This window comes from Tachypleus tridentatus, chromosome 13 (genome assembly GCF_004210375.1).
Source record: "Tachypleus tridentatus isolate NWPU-2018 chromosome 13, ASM421037v1, whole genome shotgun sequence".
NCBI classification, from domain to species: domain Eukaryota; kingdom Metazoa; phylum Arthropoda; class Merostomata; order Xiphosura; family Limulidae; genus Tachypleus; species Tachypleus tridentatus.
Genome location: NC_134837.1, coordinates 209,338,193 through 209,351,392, shown reverse-complemented (window position 1 = coordinate 209,351,392; position 13,200 = coordinate 209,338,193). Strand labels below are relative to the sequence as shown.

General features: G+C 35.8%; 1 protein-coding gene across 1 annotated transcript in view; it reads right to left on the bottom strand.

Annotated features, from left to right (window-relative positions):
- LOC143238287 (protein big brother-like) overlaps window positions 1–8,923 on the bottom strand; it is a 34,408-nt gene extending 25,485 nt beyond the window's left edge. Inside the window, exons 1-2 of the mRNA XM_076478380.1 lie at window positions 8,375–8,923; window positions 7,531–7,617 (exon numbers count right to left, since the gene is read on the bottom strand). Coding sequence (XP_076334495.1) covers window positions 7,531–7,617; window positions 8,375–8,515 — 228 coding nt within the window. The 5' untranslated portion in view covers window positions 8,516–8,923. The remainder of the gene's footprint in view (window positions 1–7,530; window positions 7,618–8,374) is intronic.
- Window positions 8,924–13,200: the final 4,277 nt, after the last annotated feature.

Below are 13,200 nucleotides of genomic sequence, written 5' to 3'. Positions count from 1 at the left end.
TAAAGTATGGTATAGCTGTTTGTAGGATGTCTGTGGCCAATTAAAGTAGTTAAGTTAGTTGATTTAACTGCAAATCAGAACAGCACTTTAAAACACTTACTCCACTGACCCCACTAGTTAAAGTTTTAGTATTATTATATGTGTGCATACATGTTGTGAAGATACGACAAAATTTAAATATTACGGGAAACTGCTTTATGGTAAAATTAATCTCACAGCTGACCCTGCCATTCAACCAATCAGAAAACGAGAAGTTATCGTGAAACGTCTTTCTTGCGAATATATGTTAAAATACTGTTCGATCTGTTGTATACTGTACCTCTTAAAACTAGACGTGTTCATCAACACAAGTGTAAGATTTCACACGCGGGTCGTAGAGGTCGACACAAGTGTAAGATATCACACGTGGTCGCAGAGGTCGACAGAAGTGTAAGATATCATACGTGGTCACAGAGGTCGACACAAGTGCAAGATATCATAAGTGGTCGACACAAGTGTAAATGGTCACACGTTCATGCCAAAGAAAATTAAATTTTATTTCCATGTTCCAAAATTAGATTCGAGAAAATAGTTTAACATCATCTAGAAAAACAAGGGTTCTCGAGATCTGTTCTCCCACCACGCTCACTAATTCACGGTGAGTCTGCAGGCGTACGATACTGAAAGTCACGTTTCGATGCCCGTGGTGAGCAAAGCACAGATAGCCCGTTTTGTGTAGCTTTGCGCTTAACAACAGCCAAACAAACTATCGAACTCCAGAGAAGAATTGGTATGCCCCCTCTCACCTCAGAATCATCTTTCGAATAATACTACGTATTATATGGCTACTCTTTTACTAAAATAGTGGTACTGACCGTAACTTTGTAACGCCTTCGCGGCTGAAAGGGTGAGCGTGTTAGGTGACAAGGATTTGAACCCGCGACCTGTATATTGCGAGTTGAGCTCCCTAACCACTAGGTCATGCTAAGCCTAAACAATTCATTTTTTTCACACACATTTAAGTGAATTATAAGAAATTCAGATGTTTATTAAATAAAAAGAATCTGAAGATAATGGATATTGAAGTGGTTTTTCACCCACCCATACCCACCACCGGAACCACCCCTGGTTACAATTAGTTAAAACTGGCAGAAAAGCTAAAAATGATTTTAAAAATTGAACTAAATGGTTTTAAGTGACTTTGGTGAGAAAAAACAAACATAATTGGTATTATTTTTTTGCTTTATATTATTGATGAATTATTTTATAGATATGGCGAGGATGTTTAGGGCTAACGACACGCAATCTGAAGGTCGCAGGTTCGAATTCCCGTCCCATCAAAGATGCTCACCATTTCAGACAGTCAATCCCACTGTTCTTTGGTAAAAGAGCAGCCCGAAAGTTGATGATGTGATGGATGGTGATGGTTAGCTGCCTTCACTCTAGTCTTACACTGCTAAATTAGAGACGGCTAACGCAGATATCCCTCGTGTAGATTTGCGCGACATTCAGAACAGACCAAACCAAATCAGATCTTTCTTTATGGGGGTAAACAGTTGCCAATGTCTTATAAAAACTTCCACAATATGGTGGCGAGAATGAAGACTAGTCGTCTGAAAAGGTCGAATATACTCCGTATGTGAAATGTGTGATGTGAACGTAACTGAGGGTAAAAGTTCGTATAAGCTGTATCTTAGATATACTGGTAACATTACCATCAAGATAATAGTTATGCATATCACCTATACATCTGACATCATGAAAAGCCGAAATGACTTGCGTAACACCCGAGTAAAACCGTAATTCTCTAAGCAATATCTTAGGAGAGTTACGTGCGACACTGTAGTTTAACGAGTAACACATGAAAAAGCTGCCTTTGTAAATATGACAGAAATCTATAGCCGTGTAAACGTAACCCTTGTGAATTGCGAAAGTGTGCGTTTGACGTGGGTATCACTCAAGAAAAGCCATGACCTAACGAGTGTGATTTGTTTGTTTGTTTTCGAATTTAGCGCAAAGCTACACGAGAGCTATCTGCGCAAACCGTCCCTAATTTAACAGTGTAAGACTAGAGGGGACGCAGCTAGTCATCACCACCCACCGCCAACTGTTGGGATACTCTTTTACAAACGAATAATGGGATTGGCTGTAACATCATAACGCTCCTACGGCTGAAAGGGCCAGCATGTTTGATGTGACGGAGATTCGATTCCTCGATTCTCAGATTGCGAGCCGAGTGCTCTAACCACCTGGTCATGCCGGTCTGCTTGTATTGTATTGTAGAGAACCTCTAGGTGTGACACATGGGAAGCGCTCCTTCATAAATAGTATGTTACACCTGTATAACCATGTTGTTAACTCTTTCAGGTGTCACGTAAATCCTGAAAAACAACAACTTGATGTCCAGTATTTTTGTGTACCATGTAAACACCTATATTTATTTCTTATATTACACATGTCTTTTTGTTTCATTGTGAATGTTGAATATGTATGATGGATATTACAGGTACGCTGTCAAGCTAGTTCACTGTGTAAAGTTTTTACCGAGGGTACTAGTCCAAGCAACAGATGTTTTTAATGCTTGCATACGAGTACTAGGAACCTGTTGTGGGTGTACACGTGTACTCCATGTGGGGTACCAAAGCCTGTACAGCTAAACAGCTTGAAATAACTTGAAAATACCACCTTATCATTACCACACAATTCATATTTTGCAAAAGTTAATTTTAAATGTGTATTCCGGGTGATAGGAGGGTATAGTCTACTGTTCATATGTCAGCTGAGGTAATTTGGGGCCGTTTCATCCACTTGTCAAAGTGGCCACTTGCCACGGACTTTTGGCCCGACATGGCCAAGTGTGTTAAGGCGTTTGACTCGTAATCCAAGCGTCGCGGGTTCGAATCCAAACATGTTCGCCCTTTCAGCCATGGGGGTGTTATAATTTGACGATCAATCCCACTATTCGTTGGTAAGAGAGTAGCCCAACAGTTGGCGGTGGGTGGTGATGACTACCTGCCTTCCCTTTACTCTTACACTGCTAAATTAGGGACGGCTAGCGCAGATAACCCTCGAGTAGCTTTGCGCGAAATTCGGAACAAACAAACAAGTTAAGGATTTAACTGCTCGTTTCAGCTGTAATAATAAATAATTAAATTCGAAGTTTGTAATAAAATAATAATAATAAACGAGTTATGTTAAATAATTGTGTATTTTTCTTTCTTTCTTGTTCCTGATTTTTATTACTAATAGATTTAGTTTCTTAGATTGTAAGGTATTTTCTTGAAAGCAACAGTAAGCGAAGAGAGGGGATCACAAGTTTATACTTCGTCCAGCGCCCACTGGTGCCTAAACGCGACACCAAATAGTATAATTTGTGTTCCTCAAGTTGCTAATTATAATGCCCAGTATTTTTCGTGTAACACAGTCCTTCCTTTTTCTCTGAATTTCCCATATTACTCCTAAATTATTGTGAAAAAAGTTTCTCTTTTTATCCTGCAAATTTCTGGGAGACCCTGCGAGGTCATGTTGAGTATGAAAACTTGAAGACACAGCAGGCGGCGTATCATAATCAAACTGTGACACATCGTGAAAGCTCTTAGTTAGTGTATACAACGTTATGAAGAACTGCGACACCTAGTTAACATGACCCTATAAATTAGTCTAAATATATATATATACACACATAGTTTCTTCCAGTACTTGATACAATCATGTAAACCGTTAAGTAAACAATACTAGCCAGAGTTGCACCTCGGGTGAATATGGTTTATATTAATTATATGAAGTGATTTTCATTTTCTATGGCACAGTGAAACGGTGAACTTTTCAAATAAATTAATCACGTTATACCTTAAAAAAGAGAAACGATACATGTATTGTTTCACTAGACTGACAGTGTTAGAGAAACGATACACGTATTGTTTTACTAGATTGACAGTGTCAGAGAAATGATACATGAATTGTTTTACTAGATTGACAGTGTCAAAGAAACGATACACGAATTTTTTCACTAGATTGACAGTGTCAGAGAAACGATACACGTATTTTTTCACTAGATTGACAGTGTCAGAGAAACGATACACGTGTTGTTTCACTAGATTGACACTGTCAGAGAAATGATACATCTATTGTTTCACCAGATTGACAGTGTCAGGGAGAGAGAAACGATACATGTATTGTTTCACTAGACTGACAATGTCAGAGACAAAGAAACGATACAGGTATTGTTTTATTAAATTGACAGTGTAAGAGAAACGATACATATATTGTTTTACTAAATTGACAGTGTCAGAGAAACGATACACGTATTTTTTCACTAGATTGACAGTGTCAGAGAGAGAGAGAAACGATACATGTATTGTTTCACTAGATTGACAGCGTCAGAGAAACGATACATGTATTGTTTCACTAGACTGACAATGTCAGAGACAAAGAAACGATACACATATTGTTTTACTAAATTGACAGTGTCAGAGAAACGATACACGTATTTTTTCACTAGATTGACAGTGTTAGAGAAACGATACATCTATTGTTTCACTAGACTGACAATGTCAGAGACAAAGAAACGATACAGGTATTGTTTTATTAAATTGACAGTGTAAGAGAAACGATACACATATTGTTTTACTAAATTGACAGTGTTAGAGAAACGATACATATATTGTTTCACTAGACTGACAATGTCAGAGACAAAGAAACTATACACGTATTGTTTTATTAAATTGACAGTGTAAGAGAAACGATACACATATTGTTTTACTAGATTGACAGTGTAAGAGAAACGATACACATATTGTTTCACAAGATTGACAGTGTCAGAGAAACGATACACGTAATGTTTCACTACACTGACATTGTCAGAGACAAAGAAACGATACACGTATTGCTTTGTTAGATTGACAGTGTAAGAGAAACGACACACATATTGTTTTACTAGATTGACAGTGTCAGAGAAACGATACATGTATTGTTTCACTAGACTGACAATGTCAGAGACAAAGAAACTATACACGTATTGTTTTATTAAATTGACAGTGTAAGAGAAACGATACACATATTGTTTTACTAGATTGACAGTGTAAGAGAAACGATACACATATTGTTTCACAAGATTGACAGTGTCAGAGAAACGATACACGTATTGTTTCACTACACTGACATTGTCAGAGACAAAGAAACGATACACGTATTGCTTTATTAGATTGACAGTGTAAGAGAAACGACACACATATTGTTTTACTAGATTGACAGTGTCAGAGAAACGATACATGTATTGTTTCACTAGATTGATAGTGTCAGAGAAACGATACATCTATTGTTTCACTAGACTGACAATGTCAGAGACAAAGAAACGATACAGGTATTGTTTTATTAAATTGACAGTGTAAGAGAAACGATACACATATTGTTTTACTAAATTGACAGTGTCAGAGAAACGATACACGTATTTTTTCACTAGATTGACAGTGTTAGAGAAACGATACATCTATTGTTTCACTAGACTGACAATGTCAGAGACAAAGAAACGATACAGGTATTGTTTTATTAAATTGACAGTGTAAGAGAAACGATACACATATTGTTTTACTAAATTGACAGTGTTAGAGAAACGATACATATATTGTTTCACTAGACTGACAATGTCAGAGACAAAGAAACTATACACGTATTGTTTTATTAAATTGACAGTGTAAGAGAAACGATACACATATTGTTTTACTAGATTGACAGTGTAAGAGAAACGATACACATATTGTTTCACAAGATTGACAGTGTCAGAGAAACGATACACGTATTGTTTCACTACACTGACATTGTCAGAGACAAAGAAACGATACACGTATTGCTTTATTAGATTGACAGTGTAAGAGAAACGACACACATATTGTTTTACTAGATTGACAGTGTCAGAGAAACGATACATGTATTGTTTCACTAGATCGATAGTGTCAGAGAAACGATACACGTGTTGTTTCACTAGATTGACAGTGTAAGAGAAACGATACACATGTTGTTTCACTAGATTGACAGTGTCAGAGAAACGATACACGTGTTGTTTTACTAAATTGACAGTGTCAGAGAAACGATACACGTATTTTTTCACTAGATTGACAGTGTTAGAGAAACGATACATCTATTGTTTCACTAGACTGACAATGTCAGAGAAACGATACACGTATTTTTTCACTAGATTGACAGTGTTAGAGGAACGATACATCTATTGTTTCACTAGACTGACAATGTCAGAGACAAAGAAACGATACAGGTATTGTTTTATTAAATTGACAGTGTAAGAGAAACGATACACATATTGTTTTACTAAATTGACAGTGTCAGAGAAACGATACACGTATTTTTTCACTAGATTGACAGTGTCAGAGAGAGAGAGAAACGATACATGTATTGTTTCACTAGATTGACAGCGTCAGAGAAACGATACATATATTGTTTCACTAGACTGACAATGTCAGAGACAAAGAAACTATACACGTATTGCTTTATTAGATTGACAGTGTAAGAGAAACGATACACATATTGTTTTACTAAATTGACAGTGTTAGAGAAACGATACATCTATTGTTTCACTAGACTGACAATGTCAGAGACAAAGAAACGATAAAGGTATTGTTTTATTAAATTGACAGTGTAAGAGAAACGATACACATATTGTTTTACTAGATTGACAGTGTAAGAGAAACGATACACATATTGTTTCACAAGATTGACAGTGTCAGAGAAACGATACACGTATTGTTTCACTACACTGACATTGTCAGAGACAAAGAAACGATACACGTATTGCTTTATTAGATTGACAGTGTAAGAGAAACGACACACATATTGTTTTACTAGATTGACAGTGTCAGAGAAACGATACATGTATTGTTTCACTAGATTGATAGTGTCAGAGAAACGATACACGTGTTGTTTCACTAGATTGACAGTGTAAGAGAAACGATACACATGTTGTTTCACTAGATTGACAGTGTCAGAGAAACGATACACGTGTTGTTTCACTAGATTGACAGTGTAAGAGAAACGATACACATGTTGTTTCACTAGATTGACAGTGTCAGAGAAACGATACACGTGTTGTTTCACTAGATTGACAGTGTCAGAGAAACGATACACGTATTTTTTCACTAGATTGACAGTGTCAGAGAAACGATACACGTATTTTTTCACTAGATTGACAGTGTCAGAGAAACGATACACGTATTTTTTCACTAGATTGACAGTCTCAGAGAAACGATACACGTATTGTTTCACTAGATTGACAGTGTCAGAGAAACGATACATGTGTTGTTTCACTAGATTGACAATGTCAGAGAAACGATACACGTATTTTTTCACTAGATTGACAGTGTCAGGGACAAAGATACGATACAGGTATTGTTTCAGTACGAACGTCGTGCCTTTTTAATAATTTTCGAAGTAAACGTTCACATGTTCTTTAAACCCAACGTCTGTATTCTTCATCGACGTAAATTTTATGGCCTGTTCTGTTTTAGTCATATAATACGAGCTATAGAAACAAAAACCAGTTACCACTTCCGTGTGGCCTTTTCTGCATCCTTCTATAAATCTTAGCTGTCGGTCTTCTGTCTTCATATCCCTGAACTCAGTGTATTTGACCTGCAGAAAAGGTATAGAGTTCAATATCATATTTAATGAATAATGTTACATACCTGAAAAAATGTCAGACACAGGCAAACAATCTTCTGGCTGCACGTAACTGTGTTTAAACACGTAGTCATTTTAACAATAAATGTTGATACCTTTTCAGGTACGATGTTTTCTTCAAATCTCACCCTTTGAGGGTATCGAAACCTACTTTTTTGCGTTATAAGTCCTTAGAGTTGCCGCTTAGCCACTAGGAAACAGCTAATCAGTAAACTCTTTAACTGACAGATGATTCTTTGTATTTTAGCTACAAAATCAGACATTAAAATATGTTACTTGTTACTTTCCAGATTAAATCTTTAACTGATAGATGATCCTTTGTCTTGTAACTGATAGATGAGGCTTTCAACAATATATGATGTGTTGTGATTATATTACTTTAAAATCAATTCCTTATTGTGCAAGGATTATGATTTACAATATTACATCGTGTATTAATTTATTTATAACCATGATAAAAGACAGCAAGCATAGACGTAATTTTCGCAAGAGACACGGGAGGGCACATATTTTTCGAATTTTTTTCAAGAACAGAATAAAATGTCTAACAGAATTATCTAAAAACCTCACTAGAGAAACGGTCCGCCACTGTTTAAATTAAATTTTCGCCGTAAACTGTATGTAACTGTATTTGTATACGTCGTCATTTATCGCGAAGAAATCGTGGTTTATACATAAAAACTTTAATAAAATTTCATGGTTTTTTTACCTCACTTTCTTGATGCAATTTTCGGAGCAGATCATCCGATTGAAACCTCGCCTTCTGGTCGGCCACAACACGTGGCATCTTCCAAACGCAGTTCGACAGCTGATCGCACATGTCTGAGGTTTCGAAGGGAAGCATGTTCATCGAGCACTTACTCGTCCGTTCGTTTCGAAGTCGTGTTTATGTTCTACGCTTAGCAGGAAATAACCTACGAAATTTCAGACAACTCCAAGTGCGCTGTTATTGGCTGAAATGGATAGCGGTCTCGGTTGCTCAGCGAACTCAAACATGAGAAGGGGCTGGTTTCTAGACCGATCAAAAGCGACGTCTCTTACGTACACGTGTTACCTAACAATACTAAATAAAAATGAAAGTAAATTTGGGTTCGCAATACAATGTTACATAACGAGTCGCCTAGCTGACCAAACTTTAGATGATTCTAAAGCTAAGTAGTTCACACTATAAAAAAAAGTGTGTTTTTCGTAGAATAATACATGAATAGTAACCATTTCTCCAATTTCGATAAGGCCATAGAGACAATACCAGTTCCTAGTAACTCCGTACAATTGAACAGTGTATTCATGATAAAATAACTAGAAAGTGAGTCCATAGGGGTGAATTACAGTCTTTCCGGCGCACGGTTTATCATCACCGGCTAGAAAATGTTTCTAGGAACACGAACTTTTACTTCAATTGATAATCAGTGGTGTAACAGTTAAGAAACTGAAAGCTATCTATGTTTTCTGTTATCTCTAGTGGTGCCAGTGTTGGCTTAATCGAGACTTGCGTATACATAATAAACACGATAAGATGTTAAAAATAATCGTTCAAATAATCTGAAATTTAACCAACCACTCGAGAGAAGAAATGGTATTGAATAAACTAAATCCGTTAACTTATTTATTTCTCTGATATTGGATTGTTTGTTTGGTTGCGCGAATGAGCTATCCTTAATCTGCCCATTACCGGTATCAAAAAATGAATTTTAGCGTCGTGATCCTGCAAATTATCTGCTAATATAAGCACTCATTTTGTTTGCTTTTAAGCACTCTACTAATTAATAAATTAGCAGTGTTGTTTGTTGTTAAGCGCATCCTTGATTAATGGGTTATCTGTCTTCTGTACATCGAATGTATCGAAACCTAATTATTAGTGTTATAACCCTTGAATGTTACCGTTGAACCATCAATGTGGCACCAAATCAGTAATTAAAAATAATGACCATTCTTTATTTTGAATGATTTTAACTTTTTATCCACTAGTTGCATTGATTGTCAGATGGCAATTAACTTATTAACTACCAGATCACTGGTTGTGGTTGAAGGATTTTACTCGATATTCACCGAATTGTCTATAACTACCAAGTCTGTCTACAGATGCTTTTATTGGTCACTCGTCAGATACTGTTAACTTGTGAACTGACAATAATTACTCCTTAAGGACTTTACCTGTTATCCTCCAGATGATCTTCAGTCCTAACTGTCAAGTCACTCGTTAACCACTGGATTATTTTAACTACCAAGCCAATCCTTAGAGGATTCTATTTATTGTGACGTGATTTTCAACCTTTTACCTTGCGAGATCAATTCTTAAAAAGTTTCTTTGTAACTGAAAGATGATCTTTTATATATGTAAAAACGGCTGGTTTGGGTTGAGAAAATTTGTTATGTAGAGGAGCGAACAACGTTTCGACCTTCTTCGGTCATCGTCAGGTTTACATATATATTTTACTCTGCAAGTGGGTTTTCTCGTCACCACAGATAATCTTTTGTATTTTAACTAACAAATCAGACATTAAAGGATGTTACTTGTTACTTACCAGATTAATACTTTAACTGACATATGATATTTTGTATTTTAACTAACAAATCAGACATTAAAGGATGTTACTTGTTACTTACCAGATTAATACTTTAACTGACATATGATATTTTGTATTTTAACTAACAAATCAGACATTAAAGGATGTTACTTGTTACTTACCAGATTAATACTTTAACTGACATATGATATTTTGTATTTTAACTAACAAATCAGACATTAAAGGATGTTACTTGTTACTTACCAGATTAATACTTTAACTGACATATGATATTTTGTATTTTAACTAACAAATCAGACATTAAAGGATGTTACTTGTTACTTACCAGATTAATACTTTAACTGACATATGATATTTTGTATTTTAACTAACAAATCAGACATTAAAGGATGTTACTTGTTACTTACCAGATTAATGGTTTAACTTACATATGATCTTTTGTATTTTAACTAACAAATCAGACATTAAAGGATGTTACTTGTTACTTGCCATGTTAACACTTTAACTGGCAGATGATCCTTTGTATTTTAACTGATTTACAACAATATACGTTGTCTTGGAATTATATTGCTTCAAAATTAGTTCTTCGTTTTTCATGGATTATATCTTGACGATGACTACCAACCCCTTTCCGATGTGTTAACAGTAAGTGTGAGGCTTTATAACGCTACAATTTAGGGTTCGGTATTGACTGGTTGAAGTTTCATCTTTTCTATGAGGAGGAGGAATACTATCCAATACAGGATTGTATCTGGAAAGTCTCTATAGTTCTTCCTTTTCAGTAAGAATGTCCTCAGGCTTAAGTCTCTAGAGGTTCTCTCTCTCAGAAAAGAAATTGAAAATCTTAATGCTGAGATCTATTTTTAGGCTGTTTTGGTAAAGAAAGAAAATAATATATATACTTACATACTTTTTTATTAGACACTTTTTTGAAAGGTAATTGAACTGCGGCTAGGCCCTTGGGTTCCAAAATGTATATCACTGAAAACATCTGCTGTCTTGTATGAAAGCTTGTATTTCTTTAAAATGTGTCAGACTGAATAGTGTAGGATGCAGTGCTTTGAAGTGTTAGCTGTGGATAAAAAGAACAACATTTAGAAATAAGAAAATACACAAACCATCAATCTTAGAGCTTTGAAACTTATATTTCAATATGCTCGTCCTTTCAGTCATGGGACTGTTATAATGTTACATTCAATCCAACTATTCGGTGTTAAATAGCAGCAGAAGTGTTGACGTTGGGTGATTTTGAATAATTGCCTTCCCCCTAATCTATTACTTCAAAATTGGGGACGGCTAACGCAAATATCCCTCGAGTGGCTTTGTGCGAAATTCCACAAATTGAACCGTGTCGAATAGCTATGTGTCTCCAAATCAGTTTATTCTTTATTATTGTTACATTTTTATAAAACATTCTAATTTACAACCTCTTACACTAATTACTCCATAGTGTCATTTGTAAACTGTTATGAATGACCAGTGTATCAATAAAAACACATATCTGTATGAAGCTATCAGGACATAATGTTAATATAATGTCCATTAGCAGTGTGTCCTTAAGGAAGATTCGTGTGTTTCAAGTTTTTATACGCCTAGTTAGTTGTTTACAGCAAAGTCAGTTGAGACTATCTGCTGTGTCCATCGCTGAGAATCGAACCTCATATTTTACCTTTGTAAGTCCGTAAACTTAACGCTGTCCTTCATGGGGACTATAGACCTAGTAAATACGAATAAAATGTTCCTTAGGACGTACTTTGTTTCACAATTTTCGCACAAAGCTACAGAAATGCTATCTGTGCATATCCGTCCCTAATTTTATAAACTGATAGATATGAGAAAACTCAACTGTTCCACACCATCCATCACCAACTTCTGTGCTATTCTTGTCTGATCGCATGGTGGAATTAGATCGTTGATTTTATAATGCCCCTGAAGCCCAAAGTGCGGAGCGGGTTTTTGTGGCAAAGGCTCATGAACAATCAGTTCTCGGATCCAGACGTGTTAACCACTGAGCCATGATCGGTCCAATTAACCTTTAAAGACATGAACAGTGACACGTCATTCTATTTCGACTTATTCAGTTAACACAAGCCAGGTAACGGTGTAGTAAGATTTAGGGTCATAACACAAACTCATATTAACACTACTCAAGTAACTATGTAATACAATTTAGGGCCATGCCACATAAATCCATATAAACACTAGGCGTGCAACCGTGTAGTATGACTTAGGGTCATAACTCATAAACCTTCGACAAACTTCAAGTTCTGTGCCCAAAAGTGAGACAATTCTATTACTTTCATGCAAGACCAGTGTCCGCCATATTGATGTCACATCAAAGAGTCCAAGTTGATTGAATTTTCTATGAATACGGCACTTTTATAGAGATTTCTGAAAGTTGTTTTGTTATACTGTCTTTTGTAACGTTTCTTAGGCCCAACAAACGAGTAATGCCAAGTATACTAAATTAGAACGATTTCCGAGACTCGTGTAACTAAAGTAATAGTATCTTCCATCAAATTCTGGAAAAAATTCGCTACTGCTTGTGTTTGGGATTTTAAAGTTTGCTTGAAGTATAACTAAAAAGAAAAGAACCAAAGAAATTAAAAACTGTCTCCGTAGAGAGAATTTCACCTTGTGTTACTGTACTCAACATCGAAACTTTGACCTTCGTGATGCAGTTCATTCAAACTGTCACGTCGTGATGATAAATGTGAACCATATCAAAGTACAGTGCTATATATACGTCTAAACGTTCAGAACAACTGATATTCATTGATAATTAGTTACAAGTATAGTTTTATGGAAATTAGCATGTAAGAACATTACACTCGTGTTTACTACATCTTCTAGAGATTGGAATCTAGCTTAAGATCATTGTTTAATTGTTTTTTATGTATCTGTTCACTTTTTCCGAGAGTATGTAGTCTCCTAATTACGAGAGTATGAGGTAACTTTAAGTAGAAGCAACGTGAGTAGCGTTTTGAAGAGTTGTTCGTTTGTAAGA